General features: G+C 36.3%; 1 protein-coding gene and 1 non-coding gene across 4 annotated transcripts in view; both read left to right on the top strand.

The window, feature by feature from the left end:
- Positions 1–21,926, top strand: part of LOC101738651 (zinc finger protein rotund-like) — a 241,869-nt gene that overhangs the window by 52,986 nt on the left and 166,957 nt on the right. For 2 of the 3 annotated variants that reach the window (XM_062676382.1, XM_062676380.1), the window contains exons 3-4: positions 16,948–17,047; positions 17,737–17,864. In XM_062676382.1, the coding sequence (XP_062532366.1) occupies positions 16,948–17,047; positions 17,737–17,864 (228 nt within the window). The remainder of the gene's footprint in view (positions 1–16,947; positions 17,048–17,736; positions 17,865–21,926) is intronic. The other variant, XM_062676381.1, reaches the window with a different exon arrangement.
- Positions 9,093–9,165, top strand: TRNAM-CAU (transfer RNA methionine (anticodon CAU)). Its single transcript has one exon. It is a non-coding gene; the product is annotated as a tRNA-Met (tRNA).

The raw sequence follows: 21,926 nt of genomic DNA, 5'->3' as shown, positions 1-21,926 counted from the left end.
GGTGGTACCTGCTTGTGCGGACTCACAAAACACCCTACAACCAGATAAGAGACGAACTGACATATTAGTTATTAGATTTATATTTATTGCATTTAATACCATTATACATTGGGCGAAAATTGGGCAACGTCACAGCTTAGAATGAATTAGACCGTAACTTTATCGAGTCTGAAAGAAAAAAAGTTAACATTAAATAGATTTATCAAACTGTACTTTTTAACTATTTTTCATTTTACGATAGAACATTCCAAATTGGTTCTAATGTGTTACCGTTAAGGACGATGTTTCTTTGAACGCTTAAACCAACAATTGTTATCTGTGGAATGAATGTTATTTCAGCAAAACGTAGATCTTAAATATTTTTTTCTTTGTCCTTGTCATAATTGTCTATGCTTTTGTAATTTTTTGCCCCTACCTATTCGCTGTTGACTCCCAATGTCTATTTCTGAGATCTACCCACAGATATTGCAAAGTTTCATGTTAAGCTACAGCGTAGTTGTATCTCTCTTTTTTTTCCTGCCTATTCTTGAGATTGGCTGATTGGAGAAGGCTGGGATAGCCCTGAGAGGCTATTCCAGCTACGCCAAACGGATAGGTGAGCTCATGAGCTCAACCTGAGAGAATTGCTAACACTAGCCCTAGCAGGAGCAGTGTTTCGCAGAATCTACCACCGGCTCGGAAACGCGACCCACTGAGAAGATCCGGCGAGAAACTCAGTGGGCTCTGTCTATGGGTTAGTTCGCTCGCCGAACTCTTCGTCGTAATCGACGAGCTTGACGAGGACAGTGACCGGTTCAATGAATCACGTATCTACCATATTAATAGATGTTCCATTATTTGTCATACTAACTCAGTGATGACTGGGTCTAATACAGTGATTCAATAAGCATATTATTTTTAATAATTATTTCATCGTTCATTCAAATTACATTAGAAAAGTCTTTGTATGACGCCTAACTTATTTATTGAGTATTTTTGCTTTTCAAGATCAAGGATTATGTGGATCAGCTAATGAAGGTTGATCACTGTCGTTCTTTAACTTATCCAAAGACAGAGGCACAGACAATCTAAAATGATACGAAGATGTTTGAGGGTTGGATTTACACTGACAGTAACATTAGACATCAAAATAAGTTACCATTAGTGAGCACTTGAACACGATGTTTGTACGATTTGGCTTTAAAAAAAAGCAAACATCTTATAATGATATAAATTCTGTATAAAAGAAGTCTTTGTGTAGAACTAAAGGAAAGTACTGAAATAAATTCATTGAATTTTTCATGTATTTTCGGACCGTACCTCCGCCTTACAGTGCAAGACATATTTAAAGGAATGTTTCGAATTTTTAATTTTAAATTTTTATTCACTGAATTTGTAATACGTAATTTTATATTGATTCAGGATATCAGAGCTTTCCTCTATGTAGTAAATTAAGAGTATCATATCGCAATCAACATTTTACAGATATTTGTTTGCAACTTTTACCTTTTCCTAAAATTTATATTTTGTACCTATACCACACGAGGTATGTCCACAAGTGCTGACTCTAAGTAGAAATTGAAACTTTATTAACGTTGTTATTGATAGTAATAACAACGTTAATATAATAAACGCTAATATTATAAAGAGGAAAGATTTGTTTGTTTGTTTGTATTGAATAGACTCGGAAACTACTGAACCAATTTGAAAAATTCTTTCACTCTTTGGAAGCTACAGTATCCCCGAGTGACATAAGCTATAACCTTTTTTTTTTAAATATAGATCCTTGCTAAAACTCCAATAATGTAACCCAAGGCTATCCAAAACTATCTTTATAATTTTCTTTTTTTAGTAAGCTGATACAAACAGAAGGATAATTGATGTGTGTGTATTATGATTGTTTATTTGGATTTTTTTATTAAAGACCCGAGTGAAGCTGGAACGGGCCGCTAGTAATAAATAAATTAATAATAATAAATAAATAAATGCAGGCATTTAAGCTGGTTCTTGTCACCCAGCGTAAAGTATGAAAAAATCCCAAGCTATTTATGAGGTGGGATGGATGTAATGTGCTCTGCGTCAACCCTGTCCCGCCATTTCAATAGCCCCGACTGGGCTCCGGCCCGGTCCGAGGTAGGGCGCCGGTTGTGAGCGGCAGGAGTTTTTAGTGAGGTTCAACTCCCACATACCCCACCTGCCGCGCGGGTGGGGATCCGGCGATTTTCTCCTGTGGAAAAAAAAAAAAAAAGCTATTTATGAGAGGATAAAATGGCTGTTTATAGTTCTGGAGTCAAGCAGCTGCTTTTTAAACTACCTAAGTACGCAACACGAGCTGATTAATGGCTTCGATGATTCGAGCAACTTCGATTTTGACGAGGCCTAGACATAATTAAAACTAATTTTACGGCTTAATCTCGCGTTTTTATTGTCGGTATATTAAGCCGACCTCTCGTATACGGATGTCCGAATTGTATCGTATCGTGTCGTGTCGTATACGTATTGTCCCGGAGCACATAGATGTCATGACATTAATTTCCCCTAGCTTACTTCTTCAAGTTCGATATACACTCGCGAATCTAGCTTAATATGATCTATACTGGTGGTAGGACGTCTTGTGAGTCCGCGCGGGTAGGTACCACCGCCCTGCCTATTTCTGCCGTGAAGCAGTATTGCGTTTCGGTTTGAAGGGTGGGGCAGCCGTTGTAACTATACTGGGATCTTAGAACTTATATCTCAAGGTGGGTGGCGCATTTACGTTGTAGATGTCTATGGGCTCCAGTAACCACTTTACACCAGGTGGGCTGTGAGCTCGTCCGCCCATCTAAGCAATAAATAAATATAATATATATAGATAGATAGATAGATATATAACTCCCCTTTTAATTACCAGTGCAATATCGTACAGAAGGTAGGGGCCTTATCATCGTATTTTAAGTGATAATCATCACTATAGCCCGAGAGCCCGTGGGATCTACCTGTATGTATTTGACCAGGCCTGAATTTTCGTACATTGAGACCCCTATACCTACCATGCATGAGGTGGGGACTCACTAAGCTCAAAGTGGTCGACGCGCCGAGCGCTCAGGTAGGACAGGTACCGATTTTGACGGATTTTAAATCCATTTGACCACGTCTGCCGTTTTGAAATTTTGAAAATATATGATTATTATTATCGGAAAATAAGAATGGCAGACCTTTATCGCGCATTTTACTTTGTGGCAGACCACTTTGAAAATGCTAAATTGCATTGAAAATGCAAAATTTTGAAAGTAATTGACTAGATCTGCCATTGATTTAATAATATTATGTTTATTATAGTCTTAAAAACTTATATTGATCACGGCAGACCTCTACATTGCGTACATACATCAACATATAATAAAATCTTAGCTACTACCCGGCCAGATGTATATTATGTTTTCCGTTCACTGTTTTAGAGGAATATAATTTACTTGCGATTTACTTTAGCAATGTATTTACCGAAATTAATATTTTTTTATATTCTATATACTAAACTTCATTAGTTAGACAATAAAGAAGTGAATTTTTTATGGAATAATTATAAATAATACGGTATAATGCTGATCAAAAAATAATTCAATTCCTCATTTTTATCATTCAACATTTAACTTGCCAGCTATACAATGCCAAAAAATCTAGTGATGTAGATGATGGAAGGTTCCAGCTATTCGTTAGCAACTATAAATATTCAGACATCAATGAAAATTATAGAAAAAAAAATCAAAAATTTGAGGCAAGCTCAATACCACCGCATAAGAGTGAGCTTTATCAACAACTTTTGAGGGCCCACTATATTTCTTCTATTTGGAGAAATGCTTACAAAAAGCAACTGACAACTTTAGACCCATTGAAGTATGGTTGGATTGAGCAGGACAACATATATGCCTTCAAAGGGTTCGAAGGTGACCAACTTCCATATTTTGTGAGTGACTTAATCACCAATGTTCCTGGTAAGTTGATAACAATTCTTTCTCGAACATGTTCAGATGAATTTACGTTCATTTTACAATTTATGTTTTATTTTTGCAGTATTCGATTCAATGGTTGATGAAGACGAGTCGCCTAACGATAAAGATGACTCCGATGATGATGATGATGAATGAAGATTGATATATATATATATATATATATATATATATATATATAATATGTAATGCATGCATGATATATTTTTTTAACTGATTTAACACTTTTAAATTTTGTCTTGACGAAATAAAAATGAGGAATTGAATTCTTTTTTGATCAGCATTATACCGTATTATTTATAATTATTCCATAAAAAATTCACTTCTTTATTGTCTAACTAATGAAGTTTAGTATATAGAATATAAAAAAATATTAATTTCGGTAAATACATTGCTAAAGTAAATCGCAAGTAAATTATATTCCTCTAAAACAGTGAACGGAAAACATAATATACATCTGGCCGGGTAGTAGCTAAGATTTTATTATATGTTGATGTATGTACGCAATGTAGAGGTCTGCCGTGATCAATATAAGTTTTTAAGACTATAATAAACATAATATTATTAAATCAATGGCAGATCTAGTCAATTACTTTCAAAATTTTGCATTTTCAATGCAATTTAGCATTTTCAAAGTGGTCTGCCACAAAGTAAAATGCGCGATAATGGTCTGCCATTCTTATTTTCCGATAATAATAATCATATATTTTCAAAATTTCAAAACGGCAGACGTGGTCAAATGGATTTAAAATCCGTCAAAATCGGTACCTGTCCTACCTGAGCGCTCGGCGCGTCGACCACTTTGAGCTTAGTGAGTCCCCACCTCATGCATGGTAGGTATAGGGGTCTCAATGTACGAAAATTCAGGTCTGGTCAAATACATACAGGTAGATCCCACGGGCTCTCGGGCTACTAGATAATGAGGGAGCTTTGCTCGGTTTTTTTTTTTGATAGCGCCATCTTGTTGTGTCTTTAAAGCGGCTAGTTGCCCTCAATTAAGAGAAATAGTATTATTATTCGCCAATAGATGTCGGGAAGAGTTGATTATAGAAAACACGAACAAAACAACATTTTCTGAATAAATTGTAACTAGATCGATTTATCGCCCCCGAAATCCCCTGTATGTTAAATTTTATGAAAATCGTTGGAGCAGTTTCCGAGATTCAGATTATATACAAGAATTGCTCGTTTAAAGGTATAAGATTATAATCGTAGATCTCTAAGCAAAGAGAAAGCTTACACTGCGCTATCATTTCAATTAATAATGATAATATCGTTGATAAGGCATTTACGGTTTTAACGCATGAACACACACTGTCTGTACATGCAACATTACTAATTTATAGCTACAAATATGATTAATTAGTTTGGCTATCGATGCTTTACTTGATACCTAATTGGATGATACGGCATACTAGCTTATGCTGATGAAATTATGTTCAAATCTTTGTTACCTTTTCTCTAAAGATAACATCCCGCTTATGACATTGAGTGTCAATTTTAGTCTTTCTTCAAGTGTGGTATGAAAATATTCATCATGGTCAAAAAACGACTTGTGTGTGGCTCTAATATTGGTGTTGATCATGCTATGCCTTCCCAGCACGCGGAAAACATCGTAGAGCTATGTTTGTTCCAAAGCTAAACGAATATATGGCAAGAAGATCTATGGAAACGGACAGTGATTATCCGAGTGTTTTCAGGTAGTATAGATGAATTCGACTCTGACGGTGTATGGTAAAATGGAAATGATGGGATCGGCTGAAATAGTGCTCTGAAACATTCCCCAGGTGGATCAACAAAAGACAGTAAGAACAGAAGTCCGTAGACTAAGATCCTCCAATTGATCTACTTCAAGATTAAATTTCTTGGTATTTTCTTCGGTTTCCACGTGTCGCAAACAAAATGGTCACGGATTACGAAGATTGGTGGGTTTACGTGACCACGAAAAGTGTAAAGCATTTGCGACATTGGAAACAATGTAATGAGAATAAAAAACTCTAATCTAAACCCTAAAAATAGTTTTCCTTATCTATACTAATATAGAAATCTACAGTGGTTTTACGGATGTTCGGTTATAACTACTGAACCATGCATCCGATTGACTTGAAACTTGGTATTCATGTAGAAAATTCATGTGCTTAATGGATAGGCTAATATTTATATGAGTGTTGGACTCCCTACACTAGTTGTGGGGGCGTTAATGATGAGAATCTTTGTGGGGTGAGAAATAATAATGCTAATTTTAAATGCCCAGCGAAGCGGACGGGTACAGCTTTTTAATTTATATGAACAAAAGCGATCACGCATTAACTTGCTATCTATCTATCATCATCATCAGCCTATAGAAGTTCGCTGCTGGACATAGGGCCCTCCAATGGCATACCACTGAGCACGATCCTGGGCTTCTCAGATGCAGCTCTTACCAGCCACCCTGCATAGATCATCAGTCACTCCACCCAGCTTGACATCCTGGCATCCTGTACTACGTCTGCCAGTTCGCAGTCTCCACTCAAGAACAAGTTTAGCCCAACGGTTTTTGGTTCTTCGGCTAATATGGCCAGCCCATTACCACTTCAGCTTACTAATTCGCTGTGCTATGTCGATAACTTACTATACCGCATACTATTCATCGTGGGCATTTCATAGCAAATTGAACACACATCAAAAAAAGGATTATCGATAATGAAAAAAAAAAATGTTTACCAAATATTAATAAATTTTAGACATTTTTTTGTCTCGAAGTGTATTCTCAAGTCGCTCAAGCTATAAGGGCGTATGTGTGATATGAGTTCGGATCGTAGTGTACACGTGACTCGTATGTGTGTGTGCGCGAGGATTATATTTTATTATATACTAGAATTGAAAGTATTTTTTAATGGAAACAAAGGATATTTTTATTTTTCTGTTTTTATTCGTATCTTCCATGAGTGAACGAGCCCACGGTCAACCTAGTGTTGAGTGGCTACCAGATCCCCTAGACATCAAAACATGAGGCAGAGGTCTCAGTTACAGGATGGTGGTATCTACCCAAGCGTGTCTAAAACTTTAGCGATTTTTAGGACGACCTCTACAATCTACCAACAAGGGTAGGCATTTACGATGAGATTTCAATCAGGATCCGATTTTCAATCTATACAATGTCAGATCAAAAAATGAGCATTTTGTACAAGAAACACTATTGATATCCACGTAGGTACATAGTATAAAAGTATTGTCATTCAGAACAACATTAAGTTTTCTTTTGATTTTTTTTATTTATTAAACAATTCCATATGTTTTCCGATTTTAAAGTTTAAAACACGGTATTATTTTCTTAAATTCAAATAAATAAATTAGTTCCAAAATTGAAAATCAATAAAACCTCACGCAGTACATACAGCCAGCACTCCAATGCATACGAGTCCAAATGATAATACCAACTGGGATTAACTTGGGAAACGAAGGCTATTCTAGCCTAGTGCTTTATCTAATATCCCTGTATTTTAGAACTGAAGCTGGATACGCTCACATGCAGAGCGTCACCTATTTTGGTCTAGGAATATCTAACAGAAGAAGGAGTAGAGACGGTTTATGTTGATAAATTTTAGGTCTATTAAAATAATTTAATTTTTGACGATCTTTGTCGGTTAAGATGCTATCTCTAGGGGGAGGGTGATGGGAGAGATGTGCTCCGCACTAAACGCTTCACTCTCCCCCCTTTGCCTTCTCATGGGTTCTGTCTCATGCGAGGTTCGGACGCGGGTTGTTGAGCGACAGGAGGTTTTAGTCAGTTCGACTCCGACATGCCCCGCCCTCCATCCCCAGGGGAGGGCGGAAGTCCGGCGATTTCCTGCTGACCAAAAAAAAAAAAAAAGATGCTATCTCTGAGGCTTTGCATGTTTCAGCGCATTCATCAAAAGGCAATTAAGCCATAAAATACAATGTCATTGTCAAGTACGTGCACGTCGTTATAAGAACGCAATTTTTTATAATAACTAATCGTGGAAATTGCACACTTCTGGTCCCAAACTAGGATTCTCTGTATCTGGGAACTCATAGCTATAAACTTAAATATGTATAAATATTCATATATTTATACGTTATTATTATTTTAACGGCCGTCTGGTGTAGTGGTAAGTGGCATGGTCACTACACAAGGGGGTCGCGGGTTCGAATTCCGCCAAGAGAAGATATTTGTATGATAAATATAAATGTCTATTCCAGGGTTATGGATGTATATTAAATATGTGTATGTGTATAATAAAAATCTTATATTTATTTCCGTTATCTGGTACCTGTAACACAAGTTCTTTACGAACTTATCACGGGACAAGTTAACGTGGCGTGACTGTTATTAAATATTTATTTATTTATATATTTATATTTATATGTATGTATTTGTGTAGGTGTATTTGTGCATATATGTATTTAAATTTACGCTTATTTATGGTATGTATATATTTTTGTGTATATATTTGTAATTTAATGTAGATTTCATTGCACCTACCACTATTTTCTCTGCACCTTTGGTTGACTGCATTAAGTCCGCCAATATAAACTTTACATGAAGTACCATAAATAAATATATTTATAGATAGTAAACATTGAGATAAAGAGTTCGTTCGGTCTGGGAACGGAACTCAGGAGCCAATTAAGGCGCCAATAGCTGCGCCGCAAGTTCTCTAATATTTCAAATGCTTTACCGTTTTCGATTGGAACAATTCAGACATATCAGAAAAGTAATATTAAAAGTGGTTTTAATTAAATTTGATTCTAAATATTTTTTTTAAATACGACTAACCGCTCCATTGTAGTCTCTGTTCCGACGCACACAAACAAAACACAGGGAAAGCGCACCTGTGTAGCGCAGTCTTGAGAATAATTTTGTTGCTTTTATATGTATTAGTATATGTATATGGATATATATTTTTACTTGCATTTTACGTTTTTTTTTTTTTTCTGTGTACAGATACTTTATTTAATATGTTCGGTTTCTAAAATTGTCCACTTATCGGACTAGTTAGCGAAATTGGAAAATTGGGAGAAAAAATGCTTAGAATAATTATGAAACAACATTTCTATGCAAACAAGGCTTTTTTAAAAGTCATATTTCAGAAGTGATTCTTATTTTTGTATACAAGGTCGTCGGCCTCGGTAGCGCAGTAGGCAGCGCGTAAGTCTCATAATCTTAAGGTCGTGAGTTCGATCCTCACCCGGGGCATCATTTTTTGTGTCATTTTCATGTCGCCATTAAAAATGGTGCATTGCAGTAAATAATAATAAATTTGGAATATGGAATGGATATTTTTGAAAAAAAAAAACTTCAAAAAATCATCACAAACTTTTAAGTGAATGCTTGAGGAGTTTTTTTTTTGTACGCCTCCTTTATTTTATTCACTTCAGATCTTAGGATGCACTATGAGAACGATCGTAGATACATCACCAAGCATTAAGATAATATGTTCTCTGGTCTCAGCATTATTTAACACCACCCGATCTTTCTTTTTTTTATTGCTTAGATGCGTAAACGAGCTCACAGCCCACCTGGTGGTTACTGGAGCCCATAGACATCTACAACATAAATGTGTCACCCACCTAGAGATATAATTTTTAAGATCTCAGTATAGTTACAACGGCTACCCCACCCTTCAAACCGAAACGCATTACTGCTTCACGGCAGAAATAGGCGGGGTGGTGGTAGCTACCCGTGCGGACTCACAAAAGGTCCTACCACCAGTAAAACTTTTCCCGAGAGTATTACAAAGGGTGTCTAAGAGTTTGATCGGAGAATGAGCAGCAGTGTTCTCTGAGTATTGCGCCACCAGATACCGACTACCAGCCTAGATTTACTTACGCTAGGTTAAATGTGTTGTAACTGCCTATTTGCACCGCGAAACAGTCACCCATACAGCTTTAAAGGATGGGGTAGCCGTTGTACTATAAAGCTCTGTCTTAGAATTCATGTCTCTAAGACATAAACCATCTTAGTGGACGGCGGTATTTACGTTATAGATGTCTATGGGCGCCAGCAACCACTTAACATCAGGTGGGCCGTGAGCTCGTCTAACCAACTAAACAATAAAAAAGCTAAAAAGAGATAACCATTTTTTTATTGCTTAGAAGAGTGGACGAGCTCACAGCCCACCTGGTGTTAAGTGGTTACTGGAGCCCTTAGACATCTATAACGTAAATGCGCCACCCACCTTGAGATATAAGTTATAGTATAACCATTATACGATATAATTGAGGCTTCGATGATGTCTCGATGAGGGTAGAGCCATTGACTTTGTTGATGTCTATGGGCGCCGGTAAACGGTACTCACAGGTGAGCCTAGAGCTCCCTCATGTAACTGCATTTTTTTCCGAACACACCCTTAATTAACAAAATGTTTTCTACCCTTAATATGAACTTACATCGTAGTTTAATAATCTCAGCCTGTCTACTGTCCACTGCTGAACTTAGGCCTCTCCAACTGATGTCCAGTGCTACCGGTCCGTTGCCACTTGCATCCAACGTACTGGTAGAGTAACTGGTAGAGGGCCGTCTTATACTGCGCTTGCCAGTACGTGGTTTAAGCATTGGTAAAGAGAGACTTAGGAATTATTGAGGAATTATTCGAGATGATACCATCATCTTCTATATCAATATCTATACTAATATATAAATCTACAGTGGTTTTTAGGGATGTTCCGTTATAACTATTGAACCGTGCATCCGATTGACTTGAAACTTGGTATCCGTGTAGAAAATACATGTACTTAATGGATAGGCTATAATATTTATATGAGTGTTGGACTCCCTACACCAGTTGCGGGGGCGTTAATGATGAGAATGTTTGTGGGGGTGAAAAATAATAGTGTTAATTTTAAATGCCCAGCGAAGCGGACGGGTACAGCTAGTTTTTTACCATCGCACCGCCCGCCACCGGAGTAGAGTTCATCCATACTACTTGGAGCCACTGCGATCATCCACAGTGCGTTTCCAGAGATCTTTTTTGCCACGTACCATCCGGCTATGGAATGAGCTCCCCTCCACGGTGTTTCCCGAGCGCTATGACACGTCCTTCTTCAAACGAGGCTTGTGGAGAGTATTAAGCGGTAGACAGCGGCTTGGCTCTGCCCCTGACATTGCTGAAGTCCATGGGCGACGGTAACCTCTCACCATCAGGCTGTGAGCTCGTCCACCCATCTAAGTAATAAAAAAAAAGTTTAGAAATTAACATTGAACAATCACAGGCTTGGCCGTTTCATATAGGATGCGAATGAGATGTGTTTTGATAGATGGATAAGGCGCTATGTAGCTCCAATGCGACGTTGTTATGGAATGGAACGGGATTAAAGTCTTAAAAAAGTTATCAAGATGGCGAAAATTTTCAAATAAATATTTCAGACGTGCACTCTCATCGCTTCAATAAAAAATACATTAAAAAAAGGAAAACCATAAAAGCTGCCGTCTTGCAATGCGTTATCATTTTTATATGTTCCCCCCTCCTGTGCCGTTCAACCCCGACCCCCCTATGCACACACTCAAAAACCTCCCATAAATGGGTTAAAGAAAATGTGTCTACCTGGAAATATATAGTGCATGCTTTTTTATTCCTCCTACATTTTCTTTGCCATCCAAGATTCTCATATCGCCGATATAAAACTGAAAAATACATGTGCATAAATCAAACGAGAATAAATCTTAGCACACATAGAATAAGTTCGAATATGGAACGCTTTATATAGCGCACCCACACACGCTCGGGCTTCACGAAACGAGTCTACTTTTAGAAAAAAAAAAGTGCACACATATAAATTGCATGCAGCTCGAAAGGGATGCACTCATAGTCGTAAAATACACACACTAACATGCTAGTCGACGCACACATCGATAATACGTCTCCAGTCTAGACACACGAACGTTATAATACATGAACCCGAGCACATGTGTGCCTAAGAAACCCTTCTATGTGTTGCGAAAATGCTTTTCCTTGCAGCAACCTCACGGGAAGAGTTCCACAGCGAATACCTCGCGGTAAAGACTGCTCGTTCTGAAAATTTTTAAAATTCGAAAAAAAGTATTCCATAAACAATAATAATAGTAGGGAATTCAAAAAACGAATCAATCGATTTGTCGCGGTGCTACATTCAAAACGCTTCACCCGCTTCGAAAAATGCGTTCCGAATTTGAAATGAATTTTGAACAACAAAAAAGGCCGTCGGTGCTAAGATGAAAAAATGTCGTTCGCGCCAAATAGCTGATTAGTGATCGATTGAAATTAACGTTTAATTGAAAATTTTTGTCTTTGGTCGCCGACTCGAGGCTTAAAGCGCGTGTTTACTGAATTAGTGATGTAAATGTGTTCGTTTAATGAGTGTCCGTATGTGTGAGTATCTGTGTGCGTTGTCACAGAGCTGTGAACATTACGTTCGCGTGATAATATTCGCGGCATACGATTGCGACTCATGCTAACTTCAAAACGTCCGTAATTACAAATTTAATTATCTTGTGTATTGTTTAATTATTTTATGTTTGTTTCGATTGATTTTCGTTATTTACATAAACAATAAACAAAACATTCAAATGATTGTTTGTATTGTTGCGAAACATTTCCTTATTGAAGATTTGTTTTAATTCAAAATGATTTTGCACGAGATATAAGTATTCCTTGCTTCCGTTATAACAGTGGCATTATGTTTCTTAATAATGTTTTTAACTTCAAATTAGATTTTACCTTGAATTAGTGCTCAATAACAAAATGTTACATGTAAATCTTTGAAGCACTTTAAAATTATTAGGAATAATAATATTATTAGCGTTATTGTTTTTTCCAATTCACTTTTTATCACCATTTAGCAAGCATTATTATCAGATAGAACGGAAAATTTTCCAATCCACATTCTTCTAATATAAATAAATTCCAACAAGAAACGGTGCAAAATTTCTTGTTTGATGATAATCCTTTTTTGTAAAAACTCTTTCTTGTACAGAATCTTATATAGCAAAAATAGCTTACAATAGGAGCTTTATTGCTTATTAGAAATTCACATTTAATAAACATTAAATTCATTTTATTTTTTAATATTATTTGTATTATTATTAAAAGTAACCTTGTCTGCCGATATTTTTGAAGGCAAACTATTTGATCTATGACCTAATGACCTAATCATGACATTATTAACGAACATGACATAGTGAATAATGAATTAAAGAGTAAAATCATTTGAATCAACAAAATCGAAATTATAAGCACACAATAAAGTTGTGTGACTGAAATGATGTTGAATAAGCCTGACCATCAAATTATAAATAAAGCATACCATAGTGTAGATTGTTACCCCTAGTTCAGCCGTGTTCCCCATGTCTGAGGGTCGTGATCACCTCCATCAATGAGTGTCGTCCTCACGATGTTAAACCATTTCATCCTGTCTTCTACTACTCTGAGTGCATCGTAGACTGTGAGATCGAGGAGGATGTGAACCTGATGAAACCAGTACATTAACTTCGTCCCCGCCATCTCTTTCTAGTTTTTCTTCTAGTTATTCAAGATTAGATTCGTCTTTCTCTTCTTTTTTTCCTATCTAACCTGATAGCCTTGAGAGGTTATTTCAGCGTAACCTTAATTCGTAGGTGAGCTCACGGGGCTCAAACCGGAGTGATGCTAACACTCACCCTAGCAAGAGCAGTGCTTCGCAGAATCTACCACCGGATCGAAAACGCGACCCACTGAAAAGATCCCGCGAGAAACTCAGTGGGCTGTGTCTATGGGTTAATTCGCTCGTCGAGCCCTTCGTCGCAAGCGACGGGTTCGACGAGGACGGTGACCGGTGCTCGAGGTACCTAAAAGCACCGTTAATGGATCGGGAGGATCCGTAATGACGTGTTTTGGGTGACGTCAACTGTTTACCATTCGGTGTATGTCGGATGGCATATTTTAGTATCACTTGCCAACCAATTGCCGTAACAGATTGCCATTCCCTTCTAATACGAGCATCGAAAGAATCGATACGAGTAGAATTTTTATTTACGTATGCAGGTCGTCTAGATATTTTTAGGATGACAAACATTTTTAGCCCAATATAGCCTATGACCTAGTTTCAGTCATTTCCAAACGGTTTTTCCAACATTACTAATGGATAGCTCACCTGTTGTTAAGTGGAAACCGAAGCTCGTAGACAGCGCAATGTAACTGCCGCCAAATTATATTCTGTGTCATTACTGCTTCACGGTAGAAATAAGCAGGGTGGTGGTACCTACACGCGCGGACTCACTAGAGGTCCTACCAACAGTAATTACGCAAATTAAAATTTGCGGGTTTCATTTTTATTACACGATGTTATTCCTTCACCGTGGAAGTCAATCGTGAACATTTGTCGAGTACGTATTTCATTAGAAAAATTGGTACCCGCCTGCGGGATCCGAACACCGGTGCATCGCTTCAACACGAATGCACCGGACGTCTTATCCTTTAGGCCACGACGACTTAATTAATTACCACACCAACACTTAATTAATGTATTCGTTCAATGCTGGTAAATCGATAAATCGGGATAGTAATTAACTAGTCAAAGTTGATATATTAAAGTAAAGACTTCAAAGTAAAGTTGAATTACGGTGTATTTAATAAAACAAAGATTCGGTTATAAGAATTAAAATTCTAAACACATTGTATATCAAAGAACAAGGCTTGAACTCTTGAGGCTTGTAGAGAATACTTAACTGTAAGCAGTGGCTTGGCTCTGCCCATGGTATTGCTGAAGTCCATGGGCAACGGTAACCGCTCACCATTAGGTGGACCGTACGCCCGTCCGCCTACAAGGGCAATAAAAAAAAATCATAAATAAAATACAACACATATAATGCTTGTTGTGTTTTTAACAGGGCTTATAAAATATGCTACAGTTGTTACTATTGAATATTGTTGCTTCTGACTGATGACCAGTGTTATGGGACCTGGGTCCGAACGTAGCTTACCCCCTTAGGCTAACAGTGAATAGAGAGGAAGAAAAAATGAAATTAATAATGGTTTAAAAAAACTAACAAAATACGCTTTTACAGAAAATCCAACTAAAAAATAGAAAATAAATTTTAATAAATTTGAATTAAAAATAGTGTAAGAAAAAATGATTTTATTGTAAAAAAAAGTGGGGTGCTTTTCAGGATATTATCAAAATAACTCTTCTACTCATATCTGTTCATAAAATATTTATAGCTACTGATTTTTTCTTACACTATTTTTATTTTAAATTTATTAAAATTTATTTTCTATTTTTTAGTTGGATTTTCTATAAAACCGTATTTTGTTAGTTTTTTTTAAACTATTATTTATTTTTCATTTTTTAGTGTAATGTATTGATTTTTTTTTATTTATTTTTTTAATATTGAATTGTCATTTCGAGTTAATCCGACGTTTTGAAGGGGGTCAAAATCATGTTCAAAGATTCCGTTACAAACATACATACGTCTGAAGCTAATAAAAGCGTATTAAAAAAAAGTGACACTATAACTTTATTCGTGTAGAAATCTTATAAGATAAACAAAAATATATTCTAATCGGATACTATCCAAAATTCAATTGCGAAGCTCATAAACTGACTACTGCAGGTAAACTAACAAGCGGAATCAGCCCATCAGATGCAATGTCGCCTTTTTCGAAAAAATTACCTTCACAACGAAATGTTTTTCAAAGTGGATTCGTATGATTGAAAATGCGCGTTATAATAATATATACAAACGAATTAAACAGAATCTAAGCACTCTGTCGCACCAATTAGGTTTTAAAAGCAAAACATTTCACACACTTGTTACAAAACGCATAGAGCTTTTGATATTAGATTTTATTTCGTGGATCACTCTTTATTCTCTCGGCATGCTAACTTTAACTGTTTCAATAATTTTGTAATATAGTGATCACGTCTATACAGAGTAGTAAAGCCTAGAAGTGGCATAGTGTCGAAAAAAACTCAAATAATTACAATTATTCCAAGAAACGGGTGAAGCGTTGATAGTGTAACAGAATTAATAAAAGTATTTTACTTTCAACAGCTACAGTCCAGGCACTTCCTACCCAACGATAGTTCCTATTAATACCTACATTAAAAAATAAGAAATATCTATTTTTATTTATATATTCAAAGAAAATTATATCAAAGTTAAACATTATATTTGTATTAGTGTTAGTGCCAATAAAACAAAATGTCGGTGAAGTTATCAAACGTATTCCTGAAAAGTCCGATTGACTTACAAATGAAGAAAGAATTCGAAGAATTTACAAATGAAGACAACAAAGTTGATCAGAATGACGGCAATAACTCAAGCGATTGTATATCTGAAGCCAGTGATCTAGAAAACAATGGACCTAACGAAGAATCAACTAACACAGCCTTAGATTATACAGAAAATACACTATCATACAACCCAGTTGCAGATTTCATCAAGAAAGAGTTTCTACCAGAGTTTGATTTCGCAAATCCATTTAGGACCCAAAATTTGGCGTTCAAGGATGACTTCCAGAATTGTCGATCTCCGTTCCTATTGCCTACTCAGCTGTATAAGAGTTTCCTGGCCAGTCTTGGCAAGAAAAGGAGAAACGTAGCTGATTGCTATTCTTTGTACCCGACTAACATGTTCTTTGCCAATGGTTTTGGGTTCGAAACATCTGACGAAGAGAATAACGACACAATGCGTGAGGTAATTAACGTAGTTTGGACGGCAGGCTGATTTTTTAAAGCAATATCCACCATGTTATTATTGGCTAAAGGTTTGTGAATTAGAAGTTGTAGAAATATTCCAAATAAAATAATTAAATCGGCAGATAGATTTTTTTGGGATCTTCCAGCTGGGAGCTTCCAATAAGTCCAACTTTCTAATAATATTTGTCTAATTAAACCAGTTGGAACTGCATTCTATTTTAAATATTTCGAATAGCAATACGGAATCGAATGACATTATACTAAATAGAAATTTAAATAGATCTTTTTAAATTTCAATGGTAATACAAGATACTGATTGTTTCAGAAGGCGGGTGCATCATCAGCGTTTGTTTGGAGCGGAGGGGGGGTGACCGGTGGAGGGGGCCAGGAACAGCAGACCGCGCAGACCGCCGCCGTGCCAACAGGTTAGTACTTCGGACATCTTGATATCCTTATTTTTGTACTAATGTATAATAATATAAATATAAATATAAAATAATAAATATAAATCATATGTAGTATTTGTTTTTATAGAAAAAACATACATAACGTACCTTTTTTCTATAAAAACAAATACTACATATGATTTCGAAATGCTTTCAGGATGAAGCAATAATGTAGTTTAAAAATCACTTATTTTCACTGTTAAGAAATGACAATCGAACATCACATGAGATGCCACCGGATGCCACTGCCAATGTTGTGGCAAATGTCATTGTCATATTCATGAGTGAACGCTCTGAGTAAGATTATAGAGTCTTCTCTTTCTGCTTCCATGTTCTGTTGTTGATCGTGGATAGAACTTAGGAAAGATGTAAAAATAACCTTACATAGAATTAATTGTAATTATTTAAGAAAAAAGACGAAATAAAAAGGTCCAGTTATAATACAATTTTCAATATTCACCGTTCTAGTTCATATATTCTAGTACATTTTCGGGTTGTTCTTTAGATGCCGTCATTACATTTCAGTTTAACTTTCTGTTCCAAGGTGCATGATATTTTACATAGTTATGTTTAGGAATTCGGTAGATATTGAAGATGGATCGAATGTCTGGACAGCGTTTGGAAAAAGTATCCAAAGCCAATCGAATCCAAATCCCTGCTTGTTTCAGGCACGACAGGCGGCGGCGGGGCACAAGGTCTGGTGCACTGGATGTCTGTGATGGCAGAGCACATGGGAGGGGGACACAATGACCCCTCCCATTACGCGCTGCCTCCATGGAATAACGGCGGAGTCGATGTGAGTAAATATAAATATATTTTTTTTTGTAGACATTTCAGAACAGAAGCGTCATCTTATGCCTGCCGATGGTATCTCGGCTTATATAAACATACATAGCTGCTTAAGCCGTCGTCCAATGACCACTAAATATATTATTATGATAAGACAAGTACGATCATTACCTTTTAAATGAAGTCTCACCTAAATTCGCATAGTAATCTGTTCGAATAAGAGGTTTAATTTTGATGTAAGCAAAATGATCCCATGTTTATTTAATTGTAAAGAGGAGGGATGCTATTAATAATGGAAAACAATATCAGCAAAATGACTGCCAAGGCTACGCTTACCGGACCGTATATTTTTTATAAAATTTTCCATTACCAAACCGCACATTTACGGCTGTTTGTCCTCAATAATTTCACGAATTATATATTAGAGGTCTTAAATCGATTCCCGTCAATAATATTGGCCTTGTCTTTCACGTAGACACAAAGAACAAAAAATCTAAGAATCAATAAATAAATCAAGTCAAAATCTCAGTTGAAATGACCATAATGCATTTGAACTAAATTATAGTTATACCTCTAATACTCAATCAGCATTGATAGACCCCTTGGCGTTCTGAAAAGGTTTCATTATGCTGATATCCATTGGTACTATCGCAACAGTCATAAGCTATTCTCGTAGGCCACGGAGTAATCTAGAACCTGATTCGAATTTATTTAAAAATTTAAATTTCGGAAACTGAATTTTGTAAAACTAGATATCATTTACCAAGGTAGAGAATGTGCCGATCAACACTATCTATGCCTAATTATTTTGTGTAGCTAAAAGTGTGGATCAATTAGATGACCAAGGACCATAGTCTCCAGTAATTATTTAACTTAAGCCGCAGAATCAGCTAGTTTTCACGTTTAAAAGAGAAAATTTCGGAGCAAAACTACCTAATCGAGAAAAGATCTCATTTTCAGAGTCAATAACAAAAGCACGAAATTCTCAAGCTCTGCGTTTAATAGCAGTTGGTGAAGTTACATTAGTTTAAATATTATGCAAATTGAATAACGTTGGCCATTATCTACAGATTCCGTGTTAATTGTGTGAACTCTTTGAATGTCTTGCGATATGAATTTCTGCGATCGTCAGTTTGCGTCTAACGGATGGTAAGGGCAGGTGCGAAAAGGTCAATCATGGAACATTGCTTACATAGGACATGTGGTTCAATTTTTTTTATTGCTTAGTTTGGTGTACGAGCTCACAGCCCAGCTGGTTGTCAAACGGTTATTGGCCTATATACATCTACAACGTAAATGCGCCACCCACCTTAAGATATAAGTTCTAAGGTCTCAGTATAGTTACAACGGCTGCCCCATTCTTCACGGCAGAAATAGGCAGGGTGGTGGTACCTACTCATGCAGACTTACAAGAAATCCTACCACCAGTATATACCAATATAACTCAGTTGCTCCAAGTCGCATATAATTGAATAAGTACTAACCCAGTTGTTTCTTTCTTTTGTATCTTCATAACCGAATATACTTCTGTGTCATGGAAAACGTTAAATTTTTTTCTCACGTAAAAAAAATAATTTGCATTCCAAACTCGAACTAGATCATTTATTACTAAGCGAAATAATGAAAAGAATAGAAATCGTGCATCTTTTAACAAACAGACAAAACCTGCTTAGAGATTTTGTACGCGTCATTACTGTAACGCAAGAAAACATAGTTAATTTAAAGCTGTGTAATAAAGCTGTGATCTTTAATTCATTTTAGATAAATACTAAAATCGTTTGTAGCATTGGCAGAACGAATTGTCAACCCTTGCAATTTTGTGATAGCATGCTATGACGAAAAATTATGCAAATTTGTTATGGAGTTCCTAATTTCACATAGCCCTTAAAGGTTTGCGATTACGAACCACTTTTGCTTGCGCTATTAGGATCGGGCCATTTATCTAACTGTAGTAGTTGGTACTGTGTGATAGCGTGCATTTTTCTTTGGATCTCGCTCAGTTTTATGTAAAGCGGTGATGGATTAGGCAAATGCCTTGATACTCGCAAGTACCAACGTTATTTGATTAATCATTTCCTATATATTTTGAGGTCGTTTTAGATTGTTCTCACATATTATTTTGCATAATACTTGCTCTGAATATTTTGAAAATATGCAATTTAATTTATGCCACGAGGTCATTAAGTGCAGATTATTGATGGCAACACTAAAGCTTGGGGCACACTGTATAAATTTAAAATTCGTGGGAAATTTTCCAGAACACTCTGAAGTTATTATAGAAGCAATGAAACTACATTTTTTCGAACAAGTTTACAGGGTCAAATATGATGTTCAAACCCAACATAATTTTTTTAAAGATTTAGCTCCAATGTTCATCAAGGCTTTCCCCAATGAAGTAATTAAGTAGAATCAGTTCGGTTGTTACGTCTATGAGTAACCGGTTAAAACCAGATAAATTTAGAATATATTTCTAAACAAAATTATGAAGGTGTTTCTTTTTAAATGAAAGAATGAATCAACAAACCTTCAACAAGATCCAAGAATTACAATCACCCATTACAATTTACTAACTAATAATTAAAATATGCACACACATTTTTAATACAAATATTTTAATGCCGCGATGATAATCACGAACACGCTAAATACAGTTATATCGATTTTATCTAATGAAAACGTATTGTGTACACAATATTCTGTGTACGTGCGAAATTTTCGCTTCCCCGCCTCGATACACGCGAGCGAACTCGCGCGATTTAATTACATATGAAAATTGTTATCATTCGTATGTAATTAGATTTTATGGGCCTTTTATTTTGTATTAGTTACATTGCAAGTGCCCGATTGGCATGCGGTAGGAGGTTTTAAATATGATAGTAATGGATAACGACGTGATCTACTAATTAGTCAGCTTTATTTTCTATGGTAATACAGTTGAAGCGTGATTGAGGGTAGGTGGCAATAATTTCTGACATTAATGCAATGTGCCCAATAAAAATACTATTTATTATTGGACTAGATCCATATCCGAACCCATAGGCATGACAACGATAATGGCAGACCGGTCACCATCCTCGTCGAACCCTTCGCTTGCGACGAGTGAATTAACCCATAGACACAGCCCACTGAGTTCCTCTGCGAAGCACTGCTCTTGCTAGGGCCAGTGTTAGCAACACACTCGGTTTGAGCAGCTCACCTACACGTCAAGGGGAAGCTAAAATAGCCTCTCAAGGCTATCAGCATAGGTAGGGAAAAAAAGATAATGGCCTCACCCACCTCGCACTAAAGGAGGTTCTCTATAATACTGCATTATGCTTGGCTTATAGTTAACACAAGAGTTTATCGCGACAGAAATAAGACAAACGCTTATATATCTTGCGTGTGGATTTTTAATACGAACAAAACATGTGAGAAATTAGAGATAGAATGTCGAAGCAGAATCGGGGATGAAGAAAGAAATCGGGATGACATCACTATGGATAGATAGATCGCTTCTAATGATAGAAAATCTGTCACCATCGTCTATTGTGCGACAGGCCTCCAAGCAAAACAGTGAGACTATATATGAGTCGACTATTATCAAAGCCGGCAATCTGACTTTTGGACAATGATTGGTAAATCAGAAAAACGAATTATTGACTTTGTATTCCATTGGCAGTCACAAAACTCTTCGGAACGACATCTTAGATAAATAACAGGTTAACTATTAACCTTTATTTAATGCAGGTTTTGAACCGTATTCTTTGAAGGAGACGATTATATTCAAATAAATCTGTATTGACATATCAATAATTTTTTTTTGTCCAAATGCACAGATTGCCACCTTTGATAATAGACGACTCATATATAGTACCACCATAATCTATTCGCTATTAAATAAAATATCACGTTTTTTAATAAGCATTTTTATGTTCTCAATTCAAAAAGAAATTATCTCGCGTATCGTCCTGTTCGTGAATTACAACACCGCGCAAACAAAACGGGATTATAAAGAAACACATTTTTTCTTTACGATAAAAAAATTGCCAACAAACCGTTTCTTGACTTGTGCGTGTAACGATAGTTTGAT

This window comes from Bombyx mori, chromosome 27, assembly GCF_030269925.1.
Source record: "Bombyx mori chromosome 27, ASM3026992v2".
Classification (NCBI taxonomy): domain Eukaryota; kingdom Metazoa; phylum Arthropoda; class Insecta; order Lepidoptera; family Bombycidae; genus Bombyx; species Bombyx mori.
Note: the sequence above shows the minus strand (reverse complement) of the source record. Positions and strands in the feature narration are given on the sequence as shown.